Genomic DNA, 23,257 nt, shown 5'->3' with positions numbered 1-23,257 from the left:
AATCACAGTCATTGACCCAGGGATCTTGAGTCTAGTTCTGTAAAGTGAATCAATAGAAATGAAACCAAGTGTTCTCTGCCACTAAAAGTAGTTTATTGAAATATGGAAGTTGGTGTCATGCTGGTAAGTTAAAAGGGAAGAGGGATTAACCGCTTGAAAGGTAAGATTCATTCTATGGGAAATGTCCCCTTGCTGCTGTTTCTGGGGTTTGCTGCCAGAGCTGAGTCTTGATTTTGAAGAACTCCCAGGACATCCTTTGATGCTTTATCTGGTTTATCAAGAAAGCAGCTATGCAATTGACAGAGGGAGTCAAAGGACCTTAAAGTAGAACTAAATCAGGATGATTTGAGAATTCCAGTGGTCCTAAGAAGAGTCCATTCTCAGTAGAAGCCAGAGAGTCCATATCCTCCATAGTAAGACGGGCGGTAGCAGCCATATCTGTAGCCTCCAAAGCCAGAGCTGTATCCATAGCCTCTGTATCCGCATCCATAACCCAGTCTACGGAAGCTGCCACAGCCACAGCCATAGCCCCGGCTGCCAAAGCCTCCATAGCCATAGCCCAGACCTCCAAGGTAGTTGCCGTAGTAGCTCATGGTGTCAAGAACAGTAAATTTGTTTTATTTAGGAAAGTTTCCTGAATATGATTGTCACTGGCTTGCCTGGGACTTTTATATACCTTCAGTGATGGGTGATGCAATGCACAAGGAGTTGCAAAACTCTCGTTGCATAGATTAAATTGCATGAAATTGACAATGCTGGGCACTCATTAAAGAAGCTTTCATTTGATTTCCATGCAGTTTGGATTCCACAAGATGATTATGCTGTCTTCAAAGACTTCTTGCTTTGGACCTCATATTTAAAGCCCTATAGACAGACTTTACAACAACAATCACCTCCAATTTCATCACCTGGAATTGCTTCATGAGAGCCCCTTCCCAGAATCTCTGATTCTTACTTAATTTGTTCAAATAAACAATATTTATTTCTAAGACACTGTGCTTGGAGCTGGAAATGCAATTGTAAATAAGAATTGCTCTTTCCAATCTAATGAGTTTATCCCCTTCATTGTTTTTTCAAGGTAATGTGAGATCTGATACCATATAAATCCAACAAAATGTACTTAACAGCAGAAGAGAATGTAATTTATTAAAAAAAAAAAAGGTGGAGGAAAAAGAAAACCATATGGCAAAACTTGTTTCCTTCCCAGCTCTTTCTGCAAGATTTTTTGTGTATTATTAAATGTTTATATAGGAAAATAGGAAATACCACTGGAGACAATCATTGTAGGAGGTTATTTTGCAAAATGACACTGTGTTCTTCAATGTTGTCTTCTTTTTTTTCAAATGACTCTTCCAGAGAGATTAGCTTTCAGTTAATGGATCCACCCACATGATCCCCACAGTAGAAACAAGCCGTCCTCTCTCTGCTTTACTAAATTCCTAACAAAATCAGCAAAGAATTGTTTTGCACAAGTCTATGGTTCCATTTTCCTGTTTTCTAATGAAGCATGAACTAAACCATATACTATTTACAAAATTGTAAAATTGTACAATAAAAATAATGAAATATGAAATTTTCTTTTTAAACAATAAAGCCTACTAAAGTGTCCATGATAAAGGGTTGGAAGTATTGTTACTTAGCCACTTGTATCAAAACCAATTTCAAAAAAACAAGCAATAGAAATGTTTTATATAATATTAAAAAGAGCTTCAGGTAGAGTTGTGCAACATTAGGACAGCTTTAGCACTCTCTTATTACAGGTGATGAAATAGATTTAGAGAAGATTGGCCCAGATGGCCCATGAGTGGCAAAGCCCAGACCAGAACCCAAGCCTTTCACCTCATCTTTCATCTTCCACTAGGCTGCACTCCCTTCATTTCATGTTCATAGATGTTGTACAACAAAGGTGAAAGCAAGGAATATTTCATTATGACAACAGAAGAATAAAAACTCTTTGGGCTTCTCTGCTGGTGAACTTCCTCATTTTGACTTTTGATCTATGTGCTGATAGGCATGTTTCTCTCCTCTTGGCTGAACTCAAATGACTAAAATTAGAAAATGAAAACTGGAAGTAACATCCACTTATTTTCATTGCGATTACAATCAAGATGCTTGTTGCATTGATTGTTCAAGAGATGTAAGACTGAGAGGAAAGAGCAAACATAAATCTAGAAGTTTTAGTGTAGAAAATTAAAGCCCAAGCTCTTCCTTATCTATGGGGTTAAAAGTATATTTCTTAACTGAGAGGTAAACATTAAAGCATAGCAGGATGCAAAATGGGACTCTTTCTCAGTTTCAGCTGAGGACTCGAGGTCACCTATACTCTCACTTTCCAAAGGGAAATGCTAGACCACTTAAGCAGGAATTGCAAAACAGGTGGTGGAAACCCAGAGCTACAACCCTTAGTTAAGCTCCGACCTCCAGCCATTAAAGCTATTAGGGAGACCAAGACTGGAGTTAGGAAGAAAAAGGAATTTCTTTGAAAAAAATTTTTGAAGAACTGTGTATTTTCTAGCAGACTTCCATGGAAGTTGGAGTCACATGTTTCCCCTTATGTGGGGTTAGGATGTTGACCTTAAAATGGGTCACTCTATTGTGGCTCCTGAGTTTGGGGAATACAGAGAACTAGTGTCTCATTTGGACCTGGAAAATTGTCTACAGGTGAGAGATTGGGTTAAATGGCCCATGGCATACAGCAGAGAGCTGAGCTTCAGAGTAACTGTGTGCTTTCTATGGCTGTATACATGGTTACAGGCTACCAGTTGGGAATCTGTCTTAGGAATGTTAGCCTGTGAGGTTTTAAAAGGGACCTGGTCAAAACAGTTTCTTCCAGCAGGTGAAGGAACCTCAGCAGGAAGAATTTGGATGGTACCATGAGATGCAGAAACTGAGGGAGGATGTGAACTGTCCCTCAGAGACTATAATCTCAGGGTCCCAGCAGAGAAATTTTGCTGAGAAGTCCACCAAAGTGCCTATGAGAGAGAGAGTTGGCTCTGAAATATCCACAATGCAAAGAGGACACCTTTGCCAAATTATCAGAGGTCTGTGTCTTTCTCCCATCCCCTGCTTTAAGTCCAGGGCCATCAGAGCAACCTGGTGAATGGAGAAGAGAGAAAGAAGCCTAAAGAAGAAGTCAGCCCTGCCTCGCTTCCCACTGCTGACACAGGCTGGAGGAGGATGAAAGCTTTACCTCTGAACACACTTTGAAGTTTGCCTATGACAAAGAGCTGGACATTTTCAATCTTAAACTGAAACCATTCTTGAGACTCAAATGATCAGAAGACATTTTTGTTTGATTGTTAGTTTGTCTTATCTGAGGGAAAGGAAATAGTATGACACCTGAAATTTGATTCAAGAGGCAGAGAAAAAATAGCCCTCAGAATAATTTTCAGTGGCAACTATGGGGAAAAAAAGTGTCACCTTATAACTGACCCCCCAATGAGTGCTGCTTGCTCAACATAGCAATTCTAAATTCTAAAACATATTTAGTAGCATATTTCAATAATCTATGTAAAGCATACCTGAGAAATTATCAGTCCAATATTTGTGGCAAAATCATCCCCTCAAACTGAACAGAACTACGCAATGTAGATAGCTAGCTAGCTAGATAGATAGATAGATAGATAGATATGAAATGAAAGATGAAACAAAGATGTCTTAGTTTCCTGAATGCTAAGACAAATACCAAACAATGGGTTGGCTTAACATTAGGAATGCACTGACTTTTCGTTTGTGCTAGGAGAAGTCCAAATCAAGGCATCAGCAAGGCAATGCTTTCTTTCCACAGACTGTGGTGTTCTGGGACTGGCTGTTGGCGATCCTTGGTTCTTGGCTTTTCCGTCACATAGTATGCCAGTTTGGATATATTATGTCCCCCAGAACTCCATGGTCTTTGATGCAGTCTTGAGTGGGAAGATGTATTAGTGTTGATTAGATTGGAATTCTTTGATTGAGTTTCTCCAAGGAGATGTGACTCAATCAACTAGGAGTGAAACGTTTGATTGGATAATTTCCATGGAGATGTTACCCCGCCCAATCAGGGTGGGTGTTAACTGGATCACCGGAGTCCTATAAAGGAGTTCACAGACAGAAGGACCTGAGAGCAACTGGTTGACATCTTGAAGAAGAGCTGCAGCTAAGAGAGGGCAAAATGCCCCAAGAGCAACATTTTGGAGAACACCATTTTGAAATGCAACCTGGGAGCAAGTGGGCACCAGCCACGTGCCTTCCTGGCTAACAGAGGTTTTCCGGACGCCATCGGCCATCCTCCAGTGAAGGTACCCTTGGACACTTTATGGTCTTAAGACTCTAACTTTGTAACTAAATAAACCCCCTTTATAAAAGCCAATCCATTTCTGGTGTTTTGCAAAACAGCAGCATTAGCAAACCGGAACACATGGCAATGTACAACAGCAGTGTCTTCACCTTTCTTTTCCAGGTTCCATTGACTTCCAGCTTTTTCTTTACCTGGTGGCTTTCTCCCTGTGGTCTTCTCTAAAAGGCCTTCAGTAATAGGATTAAGATCCATCCTGATTCAGTTGGCCACACCTTAATTAAAAATAATTTCTTCAAAAGCTCCTAGTTACAATGGGTTCACACTCACAGGAGTGGATTAATATTAAGAGCATGTTTTTCTGGGGCACATAATTCAACCTACCATGCAGGCTATTTGTCAATATATATAAGCAGTAATTTTTTGTTTATATAAACTCTTTCTTTTGTTTGGAAAACACCAAGTTTTCTGGTGTAAAAGCACAGCCCAAAAACTGAACATTGTGTGATTCCATGGTGACCCCCTGAGCTGCTTCTGTGAGTGGATCAATTCACAAGATCTCACTAAATGTACCCTGATGTTGTGCAATGGGGAGTGGGTCTTCCCTGGACACCAAAGAGGGAGTGATTCTTCCCACTAAAGGGAATCCAAACACCCCCTATTGCCACAGCAAACTGTACTCCAATCATAGCAAGACAGACCAGTGACACTGATGAAAGAACAGAGACAGTGCACTCAGGTTAGTGAGACCCAGAGCTGCAGCTCAGGTCAATGTTCCTTTAAGAAGGCAGCCAGCTTTGGGCAGGTATTACAGAGAAAGAAACATTTCCCTAGAAATCAACGGATAAAGATTGTGTCATTGACAAGAACTGTCTTCAAACACAAAGAAGTAAAGTCCCTGAAGCAAGGAAAAGATATCCCAGTGCAAAAACCAGATGGGGCACAAAGAAGGTGACCTAGATGAGAAGAGAACAAAAATTTTTTGGAGGTAAAAACCCATTGTTACTGGGAAGAAACAGATTTTTAGACAATTTAGCAGAGATAATAATCTTAGAATATCAAGCCAATGTATTTTCATTCTTAGGAATCCCTGGTTTCATGGTAAAGAAAACTGGGTTCTCTGGGAAGCAGGCTTGAGGAAGGAGTTTCAAGTGCAGGATGCTTATTAATGAGTGTCCTTGGGATCAACCCTGAGGAAGGGAGTGGAAGGAAGCAGAGTTGGGCAAAGGGAGAAGCAGATCTGTGATGCTGAAATAACAACAGCCTAAGTGGGCACCACACACAGGTTCTCAGCAGCTAGAATGGCCCTTCAGCACTGTGCTAAGCTGGGTCCAGATTGTCAAGTCTCTGTACTCCCATATGATCAGGAATTGCATGTGGGAAGAGCATGGCCTGGGGTGAGGTGGCTCCACAGCTGAGGCTGTCCTTGAAGGAGCTGACTGTTGAAGGCTGTGTGCTGGGGTTCAAATGATCTTTCATGGAAGGGGATCTGAGCAGTATATCCTGGTGGTGACCTCACATATACTATCCCAAGTTCCTGTTGCAGATGCTGGTTGTCCCCTGACTCTACCACTGGGACCTCCTATGTGCTCTGGGAAATCCTCCTACTGACAGAATCCATGTGCCCACAGGCTTTTGGCTGAACCACTGAAGGCAGCTGTGGTAGATTGAATCATATACCCCAAGAAAGACATGTTCTTAATTTGCATTCCTGTGGGTGTGAAGAACCCATTTATAAATAGGATCCTTTGAAGATGTATTTTCAGTTAAGTTGTAGACTCATTTGTGAATGGGATCTTCTAAAATCCTTCTGAGTTCTGGCCCAACTGAATCAGGGTGGGCCTTAATCTGTAAGACTGGAGGCCTTATAAAAAGCCAGAAGTCAGAGAGACCACCAAGGACATTACCATATAAAGGGGAGAAGGGAGATGGGGCAGAGATGTAGACCAAAGAATTCGAAGGATTGTGGCAAGCTAACACCAGAACACCACAGATTTTGGAGAGAAAGCATGGCCTTGCCAACACCTTGATTTTGGGCTTCCAGCTCCAAAATTGTGCGATAAATTCCCATTGTTTAAGCCACCCCATTGTGTGATATTTGTCATAGCAGCCTGACGATATAATTGAGACCCGTTGGAAGTTCCAGGGAAGAAATGTACCTCCCAGGCAGTCTTCAGTCATTGACTTTTAGGAGTTGTTCAAACATACCTGGTGCTTTTCATGACCCTCTGTGCCGGTTTGAAGCCATTATGGAACCCAGAAGAGCCATGATCTTTTAATCCAATCTCATTGGGTGGAACCTTTTGATTGAGTGTTTCCATGGAGATGTGACTAACCCAAATGTGGGTGAAACCTTTGATTGAATTATTTCCATGGAAGTGAGGACCCTGCCCATTCAGAGTGGGTCTTGATTAGTTCACTGGAGTACTTAAGAGAGCTCATAAGCTGACACTGATGCTTGGAGATGCAGACAGAAAGACATTTGGAGGTGCTAAGCTAATAGATGAAGCCCAGAGTTTGCCCACAGAGAAGTTAAGAGAGTACCCCCAGATGCTTAGAGAGAAATGCCCTGAGAGAACAAGCAAGGATGCACAGAAAGTGAGAGAGAGAAGCTAAGACAGACAGGCCAAGCAAGAGGCAGAGAGAGAAAAACTAAGAGAGACAGAAGCTCAGAGACATTTTGGAACAAAACATTTTGAAATGCAACCTGGGAGCAAAGGACGAGCAGATGCCAGCCACATGCCTTCCCAGCTGACAGAGGTGTTCCAGATGCCATTGACCTTCCTTCAGTGAAGGTATCCTCTTATTGATGCCTCAGTTTGGACACTTCTATGGCCTTAGAATTTAGGTTATTTGTAACCTAATAAATCCCCTTTATAAAAGCCAATCCATTTCTGGTATTTTGCATAATGGCAGCATTAACAAACCGGAACACCCTCCATGAGATAATTCTGACAGGTGTATTGTACTCTGTTCCTTGAGTTTCCATGTGAGATTAAGCTTTAGTCATCCATTGCAATAACTGTCTTGAAAACTAACCCTTTATTGGGTCCTTCTCTTCCCTGTTCCCCAACTGTTCTAGTTTGCTAATGCTGCGGAATGCAAAACACCAGAGATGGACTGGCTTTTATAAAACAGGGGGTTTATTTGGCTACACAGCTACAGTCTTAAGGCCATAAAGTGTCCAAGGTAACAAATCAGTAATCGGTTACCTTCACTGGAGGATGGCCAATGGCGTCTGGAAAACCTCTGTTAGCCGGCATCTGCTCCAAAGTTCTGGTTTCAAAATGGCTTTCTCCCAGGACGTTCCTCTCTAGGCTGTAGTTCCTCAAAAATGTCACTCTTAGTTGCACTTAGGATATTTGTCCTCTCTCAGCTTCTCCGGAGCAAGAGTGCTTTCAATGGCCGTCTTCAAACTTTCTCTCATCTGCAGCTCCTGTGCTTTCTTCAAAGTGTCCCTCTTGGCTGTGGCTCCTGTAGTTGCTCTTCAAAATGTCACTCACAGCTGCACTGAGTTTCCTCTTCTTGAGTCAGCCCATTTATATGGCTCCACTGATCAAGGCCCACCCTGAATGGGTGGGGCCACGCCTCCATGGAAATATCCCATCAGTCATCATCCACAGTTGTGTGGGGTGCATCTCCAGGCAAAAAACCTAATCCAAACGTTCCAACTTAATCCCCACTTTTATGTCTGCCCCACAAGATTGCATCAAAGAACATGGCTTTTTCTGGGGGACATAATACATTCAAACCGGCACACCAACCAATGTTCCTTGTTCCTTCCAAAACTATTTGCCCTCAAATTCTTAGATCTGCTTCTGGGAGAACTCAAACCAAGAGAGTTCCTACATCAACAAACATGCCTGGCAGGTTCAGGTCATAGAGTTTCTTCCATTGAGGCTGATCTTTGAGTAAAAGTGACCCCAGGATGAAGGAGAATATGATATAAGGAAGTCCATTCCAGGAAGGAAAAGAAAATGGAAAAGCTACTCTATTTGGTCCAATGGAGTCTAAAAGGAAAGCATGAGAGAAAGAAGTTGAAGACACAAGTCCTCACCTTTCCCTTATCAAGGTAGAAGTCTGCAGTGTGGGGTATAAAGGACGGCAGGTACAAGGGTACCACAATACTTGAAGGGCTTTCCTGGCAGGGGATAGGATCCATGCTTTTCTAGGTCTCTCCAGTAAAGAAAGGGAAGCGTTTGCAGGAGGCAAGACAAGAGGGGATCAGAGATTAGATCAAATTGTCTCTTCTCTGTTGGCTTTTACTAAACGAGATGAGGAATCATAAGGGGGTTTTGATCAGAGAGTGACCTGATCACTTATGCAAAAGTATCCATCAAGCAAGACTCTATTCTCAGGACTGTTTTAGGTGCTAAAGGAGAATTATAAGAAACAAAACTTTGTTTTGAGGCCTACTCTGCTGATGGGGAGAAAGTAAGGGAAAATGTCCAATGATAATACAAGGTCACTACGTTTATCTCACCAAATGACTGCAGCCAGTGTACAGAAAATCCTAGAGGACAAAGATATGGAGAAAAGGGAGGACACTGAGAACTGGAATGGTCACGAAACACATCAAGGATAAGATGGGATTGAAGTTCTGCATTGAAGGATGGTAGCAGTTGGGTAATGGAGAGAGAAAGGGCATAAGTTAAAGGTCAGGGATGACCCCAAATAGAGCCCATTGGCAGAAGTTTGAGAAAAATTAACAAGTTAAGATTGCAGAGGCCTGATGCTATCTTACCAATTATTAGCAATAAGTATAATGAACAGATCTTCATGGAACTAACTAGTAAAAATCGATCCCATCCTCTGCTCTGATACCCACCTCCAGCAAAATAGATAGGTCCTACATTTGTAGGATAGCCTTCCCCCTGATATTTTTCACCAGTTAGATGGTGTGGTAGTTTGGAGCTCTATGTACTCCCAGAAAAACATGTTCTTAAACTTAATCCATTCCTGTGGGTGTGAACCCATTGTAAATAGCACCTTTTGATGATGTTACTTCAGTTAAGGTGTGGCCCAGCTCAATCAGTAATCCTATTACTTGAGTACTTTGTAAACAGGGTGAAACTCAGAGAGAGAGAGAAAGCCACAGAAGGAGTAGCCAGTAGGTGAACATCAACAGAACCCAGAAGAGAAGAGAGAGACCAGGAGATGCTGCCATATGCCTTTCCACGTGACAAACTAAGGACAAAGGATTGCCACCAGCCAGCCCAGAACGCCAGTCCTCAGGAAGAAAGCATTGCCTTGATGACATCTTGATTTGGACTGTTTCCCAGCCTCAAAAACATAAGCTAATAAATTCCCATTGTTTCAGCAGACACACTGCATGGTATTTGCTTGGGCAGCCCAGGAAACTTAAACAGAAGGGTTTAACAAAAAGCAGTTACATCAATTATTTTTAATTACTTCCTCCATTCCCTCCTTACTCTATCTCTTCCTCTCTTTCTCTGATTAACTGTCTTAGTTTTTCAAGCTGTTATGACAAATAGCACACAATGGGTTGGCTTAACCAACAGGAATTTATTGGCCTATGGTTTGAGGCTAGAAAAAGTCCAAAATCAAGATATTAGCAAGGCTATGCTTTCTTCCAGGAGTCTGTGGTGTCCTGGTGCTGACTTGCGGCAATCCTTAGGATTCCTTGGCTGGCTCACATCACGTGGTCATCTCTCACGCCTCCTGTCTGCTCTTCCAGTGTCCAGTGACTTCTGCTTCTGGCTCTTCCCTATGGCTTTCTCCGATTCTTGGCTTCCAGTTTCTTCTCTTTATAAAGCCCCCAATAACATGTATTAAGACCCATCCTCATTCAAATAACATTTTTCAAGAGGTCATATTTACCATGAGCTCACACTCATAGGAATGAGAGTTAAAATTAAGAACATGTCTATATTGGGTACATAATTCAATCTATGACAGATATAAACTCACCCCCATTGGTGGGTAAAATTGAAATAACTTGGGGCATTTGAGCAAAATGTCAGTGTACTGTTGGGAGGCAACAGGGAGCTTTTAAAAAGATGAGAACTGAAATGCATCAGAAACCTTTTTTCCTTCAGCTTTTGTGATGTTGGTTGTCAAGGGGTTGAGGGTGGTGAAAGCAAGAGAAGACTGAAAGAGATAATTCAGGGGCTTATGAAATATCTGAAGGTTTCCCTCATGCATAAAACTAGGGCAACACCTATTCATACAGTGTGATAAGTGCCAGGAGTCAATAAAATCTCCCCAGACTCTTCTAGGTAATGGCCTATTTTAGGGTTTCTAACATGTCCCCCACAAAGACATGTTCAAGTCCTAAACCCCAGTCCTGTGGATATAAACCCATTTTAAGCAGTATCTTTGAAGATGTTATTAATTAAGGTGAAGCCAAACTGAAACAGGGTGGGCTTTCACCCAATATGACTTGAGTGCTTATAAGCAGAGGAAATTTGGACACAGTAGGAAACAAACAGGGAGAGAGACAGCTATGTGACAGAGGTAGACACTGAGTTATGGATTACAGGCAAACCACCACCAGAATCCTACAGACCTGGAACAAAACATGATCCTGCTGACACCTTGATTTTGGGCTTCTAGCCTCCAAAACTGAGACAATAAGTTCCTGTTGTCTAAGACAACGAGCCTCTGGTATTTGTTATAGCAGCCCTGGAAAACCAAGACAGCCTGGGTCACCTTGGGGCCTCAGAGACAGAGAATGAGGGAGGGATACATTTTAGTGTCATTACAATTTAGTGCAGCTGGGGAAGCCACCTGTCACGGGCAGATTCTTCCAGAAGGAATGAGAGACAGGTATGAACAGAGTGAAGCTGGTTATAGAAGCCATTGAACACTTACCTAAAGACATTTTCCTGCAATAATCACAAAAATAAATCCAACCTTTATTGAACATTTCTCTGTAATATGCACTGTGCTAAGGACTTTTTGCCCATTGTCTCATATAATCCTCATAACAAATTTAGAAGTAGAAAATATTGTCCCCATTTTTCTGATGAGAAAACAGAGGTCTAAAAAGATTAAGTGGGAAGTTATAGGTGAAGAGATTGAGGGTCAGAGACACTAAGAGTGGGTTGTAAGGACTAATAAACCACTGCATATGAAATGTGTAGTCCTATGTCTGCCATGTAAAAAGAGCTCAATAAATGGAAATTATTATTTTCACCATCATCATCTTCCATGTCACCATTACTATTATATTCTTTCTTTATTACCTAGACTTCACCAACCAAATTTCTCTGGCTCTAATAAGGCTAAAATGGTGGAAGGGTCACTTTCTATATGCCTTAATTTTACCTGAAAATGTCTTTCATAAAATGCCTTTCATAAAATGTTTTCTGCTACGGGATAGGAGGGATTTGATACTTAGCTAGAAAAAGAACAAAGATCACTCTGTAGTCTGAAACCTTTCCCCTTGTATAAAAGAGATAGTTTAGAGTTGATCAAGTAGCTATGGTAAAATACTGCCTACATTGTTTTCAGTTTATTTTATCTTTGACACCTACTGTTCTGGTTTGCTAATGCTGCCATTATGCAAAATACCAGAAATGGATTAGCTTTTATAAAGGGGGATTATTTGGTTACAAAGTTATAGCCCTAAGGCCATAAAAGTGTCCAAACAAAGGCATCAACAATAGGGTACCTTCAGTGGAGAAAGGGCATTGTCATCCAGAAAACCTCTGTTAGCTCGGAAGGCACGTGGCTAGTGTCTGCTTGCTCCCAGGTTGCATTCCAAAATGGCGTTCTCCAAAATATCTCTAGGCTTAGCTTCTGGAGGCAAACTCTGGGCTAGTACCTCTAAAGTTTCAGCCAAAGTCTGCTTTCAACAGCCATCTCCAAATGTCTCTCTAAGCTGCAGCACCGAGCTTCTGTCTGAGCTCTTATTGGGCTCCAGTAAAGTAACCAAGACCCACCCTAAATGGGCTGGTTCACACCTCCATGGAAATAATCTAATCAGAGTTATCACCTACAGTTGGGTGGGTCACATCTCCATGGAAACAACCTAATCCAAATATCCCACAGGATTGGATTAAAAGATCACGGCTTTTTCTTGGGGGACATGATATATCCAAACCAGCACACCTACGAGGAAGAAATTGAAAAATAGCTTTTAAACTAATTTTCCTGGCCTGTGTGTTATGAGCGACCTGATTACACTGGAATCATTTTCTAGTCATGGCCATTATTTTCCCTTTTTTTGGTGACTGTCATGGACCCATTACTGCTTGTCCTCCCTGGCCCATAGAGTTGTACTGGAATATATTTATTAGTTGTCACGCATATATCTTGTAGGATGCTTATTCCTGTTGCTACTTCAGCCTTGATTAAATTCAACATGATCTTTGGCCTTGGGCGAACAGTGAGGCACATCTAGCAGCGTTACTTAAATTTATGAAGCTGCAACATGATTTACTGAGATTGGAGATAGGACTGCTCAGAAGAGCTTGGCTGCCATGTCAAAGAAAGCAGTCTGTGTGACCTTTTCCTCTGACATTGGTAATCACAGGGGATTCACAGCCAGGGCTCGGTCTGGCTTCCTCTAAAGAGGCTGTGATGGTTTTGCTTTGGGCCCAGAGTTTTCCTAATGTGGCATATGCGCTTTGAGTGTTAGGGAGGAAAGAAGAAATGAACCTACATTGTGTGATCATCTATCAGCTACAATACTAAACACTGCATAACTTATCTCATCCAAACTTATTAATAAGATGGTGAACAGGTTTCAGTAAACCCATTTTAAACACATGGAAACTACAGCTCAGAGAAGTTAAATAGCTTGGCTGAAATTGCACAGCTATAAGAAATGGAGTGGGTTTTTTTAATTATTATTAAGGCAGTTTTATTGAGATAAATTCACATACCATACAATCCATCTAAAGTGTACAATCAATATCTTCTAGTAGATTCACTGAGTTGTGTATTCATCATCACAACCAATTCTAGACTATTTTCACCCTCAAGAGGGTTCACTAGGTTATACAGTCCCATGTTTCATCCTCAAGCTTTCCTTCTAGTGACAAAAAAAAAAAAAAAAAAAAAAAAAACGATGCCAGCCGCTGGATAGCTCCCAGAGTGCAGGCTGTCCAGCCGTCCCACCTTCTCACAGCCCACCTCTGCCCTGGCCCTGGGGGACATCCAAGTCCTTGGGAAGGTCACCTTCCTGGCTGGGCTGGCCTGGCCCACTCTAAAGTGTTGATAAACCCTCCCTTGACACTTGCAGGGAAGCAAAGGAGAGAAAGCCCAGAAACTAAGATCAGTCTTGAATTACCATTGGGATAAGCAAACTGATTCCCTGTGCTAAAGTGAATATACACACGAACATATACATATGTACATACAGATGTGTATATTTATGCATTCTCATGTGTATATGTCTGCGGGTGTGCATGTATTGTAAAATATGTGTGTATACTTATAATTTACTTTTCCAAGACTAAATGACACACTACTTTGTGTTCAATTATTTTCTTTTTAGTTTGTTAAACACTGGCTGGAAAATGTAAAATATGTATACATAAATTTATATGCTTTTATGTGTATGTATATGTACACTTCATTCTCCTCAGCACCTATCTTAACATGCAGTAGCAACTGATAAAAATGAGATGGTAATTCTTTTTGATTTATAATCTCACTGAAAAGTCATGTTATTGATGACACCCAAGAAATCATTTCCTTATTAGCAAATAAAATTCTTTTTGTTCCCCCCAAAAAAAAAAAAATTTGACCTTTCAACCAGAATCACACTCACATGGCATCATTTTAATTAGTCACTATAATGCGCTACCATCACCTCTATCCATTTCCAAACATTCACAGTCAACCTTATTACATATTCTGTACAAATTAAGCATCAGCTCTCCATTCTCTGCCCTCATTCTGTTTTCTGGTGAACTATGTTCTAGATGTTAACACCATGAATTTGGTAGCTATATTTAGTTCATTTAGTGAGGTCATACAATATTTGTCCTTTTATGTCTGACATTTCACTCAACATAATGTTCTCAAGGGTCACCCATGTAATCACATGTGTCATGACTTCAATTCTTCTTACAACTGCATAATATTCCATTGTCTGTATATATCACATTATTTTGTCCATTCATTGGTTGATGGACACCTGGGTTGCTTCCATCTTTTGGCAATTGTGAATAATGCCGCTATGAACATCAGTGTGCAAACGACTATTCACATCCCTGCTTTCAGTTCTTGTGAGTATATACCTAGCAGTGGGATTGCCAGATCATATGGCAGTTCTATGTTTAGCTTCCTGGAAGAGTAGGGCTTTGAACCAGGACTGTGATTCCGGAGCACAGGTTATTTCTCTGGGCATCTAGCCAAGAAGCCAAGAGAGGAGAAATGTGTTAGTAAACGATGAACTTGAGTTTGGAAAAAGGACAATGGTACAGCTGGCAACGATGCATCAGCAATGGGGGAATTTCTTAACCAATCAGCAAGGTTATGTGATTTTCTTCAGTAAGTCTCAGTAATTGAAGAGTCAGAACAGAGAAAGCAGATGACCTGATTACCCAGGATTCAGAGTATATGTGATGGGTGTGACCAAATCCCAGAGGTGAGGAAATCTGGGGGCAGAAACGATGGCATGATGGAGTCCTGGCTGCATACAGAGGTAAACAAAGCAGAAGGGAGCCCAGAAGACTGGGACAATGGGGCAGGGTCTGCAATCTAAGGAAGAGTGTCTGAGTGAGGATGGGGTGACAGGGAAAAGAACATCAGAAGTACTGAAGGTATAGAGGCAAATCACAAAGTTGGAAATAGTGCAGGCAGAGCCCAGATGCATTTCAGTCCCTCACAAGCTGCTCCCTGAGCTGTCAAGGTAGAAATGACCTGATAAACTAATTCATGCTATGGCAAAACAGTTGATAGGCTTCACGGGATGTGCTGCCAGGGTTATCTGTACTTACCAGGAGCCTCTTCCAGAGAAAGCCAAGGTACTTGAAAGATAAAGGCTTCTTTAGTGATAGAATGGCAACTAAGGGTTGTGACAGTTAGAGTTTCTGGGTGGTGAAATCCCTCAGAACTTCCTTCAAACCTTTCTACACTGGTCCCCATTCAATCTGCCATAAAAAACATCAGCTTTGCCTGAAGCTCATCTCCTGAATGGGTTCCTTAAAAAGCCCAGTGAAGCAGTCCCCAATTTTGGTCCTCCTCCCATGGCCAAAAGTTTCTGAGCATCCTCCCCTGCTTTCCTCTCCAACCTCACTTTGCACTGCTATTCCCTCTTTCTCACTCCTCTGGCTCTGGCCATGCTGGTCTCATCTAGGTTCCTAGAACATTCCAAAGCCCTTTCCTGCTGGAAGACTTTGCACATGCTATTCCCCTGTCTGGAAACTTCCTCCATTAACTTTTCATGAGGCTGGCTCTCCCTCATGGTTTGGTTATCTGCCTAACGCTCCACCTCAAAAATCCCTGTCCAACCGCCCAACCCATTCAAGGGCTCATCTCAGTTTCTGCAATTGCATTCATTCCCACCTGTTTCCCCCACTTGAAGGAAGTCTCCATGACAGTGAGGGCAAGGTGGCCAGAGCCTCAGGGCCTAGCCCGGTGCCTCAACACAGAGTCGGGGGTTCAGTCAGTGATGTTTGAATAAATGAATGAATGAGTGATAGAAGAGTAAGTATCTAAGAGAGGCAGCCAGAGGGGTGAGGAAAGGGAAGAAGTGGCCCCATCAGCTGCCACTTACCTCTCTCACAATGTACCTTTCAAGGCGTCTAGTTTGTCAATTCTAACCAAATTTCCCAGTGTGAAAAACTTGTTCAGGAGAGGACGAGAGGGAATTTGTGGTTGTCTCTGGGCCCCGTCATACTAATGGTGGCCTTGGGGACTGTGCAGCCCAGGGCCCAACTCTGGCAGTAAGAATATAATATAATAGTCTTATTACATCATGGATACCTGTAATACACTACAGCAAGTTGGACAAAGCTGACCCCAGAGTCCCAGGAGCATTGTAGTGGGTGGAAAGTACATGGGTTTTGGAACCAGGCTCCACCTGGGCCAAGTAACCAGATCTCTCTGTGAATCTGTTTCTTCTTCTACAAAATGGCACCAATGGAAGGATTACAGGAGATGATGTTTGTGAAGACTGTTTCCATAGTGCAGGAAGCTGCTGATGCTCAACAAATGTTAATCACCTCCCCTTGTCTCCCCGCCCACCTCGGCTCCACTGGAGTGAAATGTCCTCCGTTCCACGATAATTGCAAACACAAAACAGATCAGTAAAAATTGTTGAGTGAAATAAGTACATGTAAGTCTGAATGGATGAACTAATGCATGAATAAGAGCTCCTAAAGAAGGAGTAGGCAGAACAGTTCTTCAGGCGTCTGTTCCAAGCTGGTTTTGTGTTATATGGCAGTTTGATAGTCTGAGAAACACCCTAGGGCATAGGTCCCGATGGTGGTTGTGGCAGGAATACCCAACCCTAAAAAACAGAATCTGATGGGGTGTTTTCCAATTGCCATGTAAGACTAAAACCAAGATTATTGGCCAAATGAGGAGTCCACTGGAATTACTGAAAGCAAGGATCATTTTGGACTCCCTGAAATTAACTGGGTCTCCTTGAGAACGCTGTCTAAAAATATCCTGGTACCTGTAAAGATATCTCCTGAATGATTATTCTAGACACACATGAACTTCCTAAAGAGAAGAGATCTCTTAGAGCCCCTTGTTATACATAAGTTCTCCCCCAGACCCGTGGGGGAGCCATGGATCTTAACCTTCTTAGGGTCTGTGACTGCTTGAAGATCTAAGAGCTATGAACACTCTCCTGTGAAAAATACACATAAACATACTTAACATAAAATTCTATAGTATTTATGAAATCCTGAGTCCACTCATGGACCCTAGGTGGTTAATAACCTATGGCCTAAAAGGAAATAGGTTGCTTTGCTTAGGGACTTGTAGTGGATACAGAGCAGTGTGACCCCACTGTGGGATGTCACCAGAGGATAACAACAGATAAGGGGTCAGTGTCTGCAGAACCACTTTGAAGGCTCCTACAACTTCCCTTTGCTTTGGTTACTTACTGTGAAAGGTTAATATTGGCATTGTGTGTGTGTGTGTGTGAGATTACAAAACATCTGAGTGAATAAATTTAACAACTGAACTTGGCACTCAATTTGTATATCAGCTCTTCTTTCTCAATCTCAGAATGGTCCTTCACATTTAACTCTAGTGCTACCAAAACTAAAACGTCCCTATACTGCTAGAATTGAACCAACCAAGAAACAATGGCAAGTTTCTTTCAGAGACACCCCATCTCCCTGGATTATGCTGAACCTTTAGCCCCTTAGTTTAGATCCTACCTATTCCAGAAAAATCCTTGCTTCTTCTAAGGAAGAATAAAATCTTTCTGAAATCCTTACCAGTGGGCCATATAAATTTGTGAAAAGTGACCACAAACCCACACACCACTATGAGATTAGATTAGGTTCCCACTCTAGTTCACCAAGGCTGTAAACCTTATTGAAAATAAGGTGCACCCAGGTACAGATGCCACATATTTCAACAAGTCTTCCCTTCACCTGTAAAGTTCCTAATGGAAGGCTGTAGCTACCACTGACACTATTTGCTCAAGGTAAGGTCTCGGTGAATGTGGAAAACTACTGAGCCACTGCCCTTCAATCCACAGGGTTTACACAACCAACCTGGAAGCATTTACATTTAAATATCTATGGACTTACAAACAGCAGGCTTTCCTGGTTCTTGAATCAAACTCGACACCAGCAAGACTGCATCCTCCTCCAGGGGTGAGGGCAGAGGCCGTGTCTAAGTATATCTTGACAATAAAGCTCGTCGGCTTTCTGGAAAATTCATGTTTCTGCAGTACTTGCAATGCCATGACTCACTGCATTTCGCCTGAAAGGTGATTCAAACATTCATAAGAAATTGTCATAAGAAAAACAGTTCAATTTAGAAAAATAATAATGGATTCTATAAGAGAAATTTAGACTCTGAAGAATTAATGAATTGGGCTGAGAAAATACAATCAAAATAGAATCAAAATAGAAGACCCTACTCTAACTCAGTAAGATTTTTCCATTTCCATGTCATTAACTTAACATGCCAGGAGTAATTTTAATTGTTAAATATATTCATCTATTTGGGACTTTAACATACCACACATGAAGAGGTGTTTTTTTGTAAGTAAGAGAAGGCTTTGGTGTTGAAAATTAATTAACAATTATCTAATCAATTGCCTGTTAAAGAAATATCTGCAAAATTATCAAAGCATCAATTAAGTTCATTTTTTCTAAATCTAGAAAATGTTGCTAACAAAGTCATTTTTATTTTTACTTTTAAAATGTCCTTGTTTTCCCAGATGCCATTTTATCCTTGAAAACAAAATCATCTTTCATTCCACAATTGCATGAGTTATTTTCCATGGATAATTTCATATTTCTAAATGTCACTGCATTTTAATTTTTGTAATCTTATCGATGTGATGTCTGGAGTTCTTCTCTACTACCTCAATTATGCCTGCATAATCAATGGTAGATGCTGTAGGATTTACTTTCATTTAAGTCATTAAAGTTTAGGGAGAGGGAAAGAGAGGGGAGAACACTTTTAAATGACTCTGAGCAGCTACTATGCATCAGGTGGGAACAATCTTTACCAGAGTGTAGCAAGTAAAACATTCAGGTGAGCAGAAACACAACTTTCCTCATTTCTCTTTAACTGAAATCAACTTAATTTTTGAGAAACCATTTCTCTTTGGCAGGTGGAACACCTAATTTTGACAATCAAGGTAAACTTGAACCACTGTCATTTTTAAATGTGGCAATTCCAGATTCAAACTCTGCCAATTCAAGCTTCTGTTCCCTTTCTCCTTGGCAATGATTTGAGTTGGTGGGTGGGGATTAGTAATGAACTGGCATTTGCTGTAATGTGCCACGGGAGTTGGCATCCAGGGCGGGCTTCCTTCATACCCAACTCCAGGCCTTTTTACTTCCATTGGCCTATTTCAGAATGCTCCATCTTGGTTAGGAGTGGGGTTCAGCAAATGAAGGTAACAGGCAACTCTCAGCAGCTTTCCCCTGCTCCACACTGTACACAGGGGAGCTCTATTCTCCATGAGGAAACCTGGGGAATCTAGGCCCCTCAAACCACGTGGGGAGACTTTTCTCTCCTCTTCTTGTATTAAGATATAATTTATGTATAGTACAATGCACAGAGTACACATTTCATATACAGTTCAATTAGTTTTAACAAATGTATACCGGTGTCAACTACGCCATTTTCATCAACCCAGAAATTTTTCTTATGCCCTTTTCCAGTCAACCCCCTTCTCCAGGCAAACATTGTTCAGATCTCTATCATCAGAGGTGAGATTTGTATGTTCTAGAATTTCATGTAAATGGAACATGTAGTGAGTACTTTTGGGGGTCTGACTTCATTAACTCAACATCATGTTTTTTGAGATTCATCCATGTTGTCCCATGTTTAAGTAATTAGTTCCAAGTTATTGCACTGTATGAATATGGTACAGGTTGTTTAGCCAGCCACCTGTTGATGCACATTTGGATTATTTCCAGGTTTTGTTTTGTTTTGTGACTATTATGATTACAGCTGCTATTAACATTTGTGTAAAAATAATTTTTGGATACATATTTTCAGTTCTCTTGACTAAGTACCTAGGGGTGGAACTGCTGGGTCATAGGATAGACATATGTTTCAGTTTATCAGAAACTGCCAAAGAGTTTTTCAAAGTGGTTGTACTTTGGAGGGAATATTGCAATTATTCATTTCACATCTTCCCCTACTCTATGTCTATGACATAAACCCTCCATTTAGTCCTCCAGACAATGGCTGCTTTAAAACACACATACTTTTCTCTATCAAAAAATCCAGACCTCAAAAATCTAAAATGCTATGGCTTTCAGACTGTGGATTCTAATGAGAATTTCAAAAGCCAATTTTAGAACCTAAAGCCAAAATTTGACTCTTCGTTCACACTGTGTTTTTAGTCCTCCCTTCACAGACAGCCTAAGTTTTGTGGCTTAGTTTAAATGGTAAAAGGGCTGCAGTGTCAGAAGGAGAGAAGAGAATGAAAAACATGTGAGAATATTTTAAAATATTATCCTCCTTACAAGTTTATTCCAAAGATTTGATGACAGCCAATAGGCAACACAGGAGAAGTAATTTGACTATGGTTGGGACATTTCATTTACCACTCCAATGATATCCCAACAGGGGAACAAGAGAATGAATTCATCGTTTACTCATTAGCTACCACTATCTGTGTATTTCTGTAGCCCTATGTCAAAAGAAGCCCCGAATTTTCTATATATGTTATGCCTCTGTTTTTAAGTTACATATTTCAGGTTACAAAACTCTTAGGCAAAACTTTTAATACAAGCAACAAAATTTTCTTAGCTATAAATTTATAAGTCTATATGTAGTTTGTTACAAAAGTTCCCAAAGAACTATGCCTCCCAGCTATTGATATGACAGAGATGTCCTCACTGCTGGGAACTAATTAAAACAAACCAGTGGAAAAAATACCTTTCAAAGTCTTTGCACGCTGACTCTGCATTGGCTGGTGCATGCCTTCAGAGTTTAACCGTCTTCTCAAGAAGATCAGCCTGAGTCAGAAGTGAAGTGCAGGGTCCTCTCCATCTTTTCTGACCCTGGCCTGCACTGGCTCATGGCCTTAGGAATTCACCCCATTTACAGGAATCTGAATGTCTTCTCTACTCCCTAAGAAATAGATGCCCCCCTCTCCCAGGTGCTCTATTGCACATCTTAAGGCTGGTAATCCTTTGCCCCAGATCGCTAGGACTTAATTGCTTCTAATACTGTTTTAGCTGTGTGCAAGCTATTTTTGCCTGCAGAGCAGGTTCTGGGAAAGTGAGCTAGAGACAAGCCCTGGTCAGACTTTCAGGCTGCCACCCAATAGACTGGCACCGACAAACAGGCACCCCTTTGCATACATAGGGTTTTCTCTACTCCCTCTGGAACAGGATGAGGATTTCACAATGGAAGTGCAGATTGGCTCCACACCACACTAGGGAGGAGTTGAAAGAGGGCCCAGCAAGGGCTCCAGGAGCTTCCAATACTGTTTTTAAACCTATGTTTTATTGATTCAGCACTTGCCCCATTACTGCAACCCTTTAGCTATTTTCTGGAGTTTTGAGATAGACAGCTCTGCAGTTTTTGCTAGTTGTTCAAAGATTCCATGGGGGAACAGAACCGCATAGCATCTTATGCAGCTATCTTAGTTGACTGGAAATCCCAATATGTTACATTTCAACACTAAAGAAAATGTGCTAAAACTGTAAGCATAGACAGTAAATCATTAATAGTGTAAGAAAATTAAAATAATATTATAAGAAAATTTGATTCTCAACAGCAACTGCAAGAAAGCCGGCATGGCTATATTAATATCAGCCAAAATAGATTTGAAAACAAAATTAAAAAGTTACTGGAGATAAAGAGTGACATTTTATAATGATAAAAAGGCCAAACCATCTAGAAGGTATAATGTTAAGTATATATTCACCTAATAACAGAGCACCAAAATATATGAAGCAGAAACTGATATAAATGAAGGGAGCATTAGATAATTCGATGATCATTGGAGACTTCAATATACCACTTTCATAATGGATAGAATAACCAGACAAAACATCAGCAAAGAAACAGAAGACTTGAGTAGCACTATAAACGAACAAGACCTAGCAGACATCAAAAAATGCATTCTTCTCAGGTACATGTGGAACATTTTCCAAGATAGACCATATGTTAGGCCATAAACAAACCTAAATAATTTTTAAAGGATAAAGTATGTTCTCCAACCCAACAGAATGAAACTAGTAGCAAAAAAATGTAAAATCCACAAATACGGGGAAATTAAAAACACATTCCTATATATCCAATAGCACAAAGAAGAAATCAAAAGCAAAATCAGAAAATACTCTGAGGCGAATGAAAATGAAGACATAACATAACAAAACTTACGGGATGCAGTTAAACCAGTGCTTAAAGAAAAATTTATAGCCATAAAATGCCTATGCTAAGAAAGAAAAAAGATCTCAAATCAATAACCTAAACTTCCGCTTTAAGACACTGGAGAAAGAAGAGAGCAAACTAAACCTAAAGCAAGAAGAAGGAAAAAAATAATGACGATTAGATTACAAATTAATGAGATAGGGAATTGAAAAGCAATAGAGAAAATAAATGAAACCAAAAGCTGATTTTTGAAAAGATGAACAAAATTGGAAAAACTTTAGCTAGAGTGGCCAAGAAACAGAGAGAAGACTCAAATTACCAGAATCAGAAATGGAAGAGGGGACATTACTACAATCTTACAGAAATAAAAAGGATTTAAAGGAATATTATAAACAATTGTATGTCAACAAATTAGATAACTTAGGTGAAATGGACAAATTCCTAAAAAGAAACATAGTTCTCATTTCTTGTCTCATTTGCTCATTCACTCATTCATTTAGGAAATATTTGCTCAGTGCCTACTTTGGGCAGGTGCTCTTCCAAAACAGCAGCCACGAAATATGCAAACAAAGTCTGTGATGTGAAGATCACCAGGATCTAGAATTAGGATCAATGAGTGGAAATGGCCAGAAGGAGATTTTTGTTCAATATAAAGAACTTTATGACAAGTAAAGCTGTCTATAAATAGAATGGTTTATCTCTCCTAAGGTAGTGAGGGCCTAGTTACTACAAAAATCAGCTGATCTGGTCTCTGATTGTTGGATCACCTAAAAGAAAAAACAGGCCATTTTGAATATTGACCCCATCTGGCTTCCCAGAAGAGGATATTAAAAAAAAAAAAAAAAAAAATCAGCTGGCAGCTTCCCCATCAAGCATGTTTCAGAAGACATTAGTGTATCAGTTAGAAGTGTTTAAACTACGCGTTCTCCAGGTTCACCTTAAATTTAATATTCTATGATTTCACTGTTCCATATTATTATATATCATGTATGAGATTCTGAGACTTAATATTCTGTCCACATTCTT

The 23,257-nt window shown here is 40.7% G+C and overlaps 1 protein-coding gene across 1 annotated transcript; it reads right to left on the bottom strand.

Annotated features, from left to right (window-relative positions):
* Positions 1–380: 380 nt before the first annotated feature.
* On the bottom strand, positions 381–593 carry LOC119517557 (keratin-associated protein 19-3-like). The gene has a single exon (XM_037814761.1). The coding sequence runs from the start codon at positions 591–593 to the stop codon at positions 381–383; it is 213 nt and encodes a 70-aa protein (XP_037670689.1).
* Between the last annotated feature and the right edge of the window lie 22,664 nt (positions 594–23,257).

Source organism: Choloepus didactylus, chromosome 1 (assembly GCF_015220235.1).
Source record: "Choloepus didactylus isolate mChoDid1 chromosome 1, mChoDid1.pri, whole genome shotgun sequence".
Lineage (NCBI taxonomy): Eukaryota > Metazoa > Chordata > Mammalia > Pilosa > Megalonychidae > Choloepus > Choloepus didactylus.
The sequence above is the reverse complement of the archived record's forward strand: the minus strand, read 5'-3'. Positions and strand labels throughout refer to the sequence as shown.

What these genes read in the sequence shown, in the direction of transcription:
- LOC119517557 (XM_037814761.1), bottom strand. Translation starts at nt 593, where the DNA reads ATGAGCTACTACGGCAACTACCTTGGAGGTCTGGGCTATGGCTATGGA.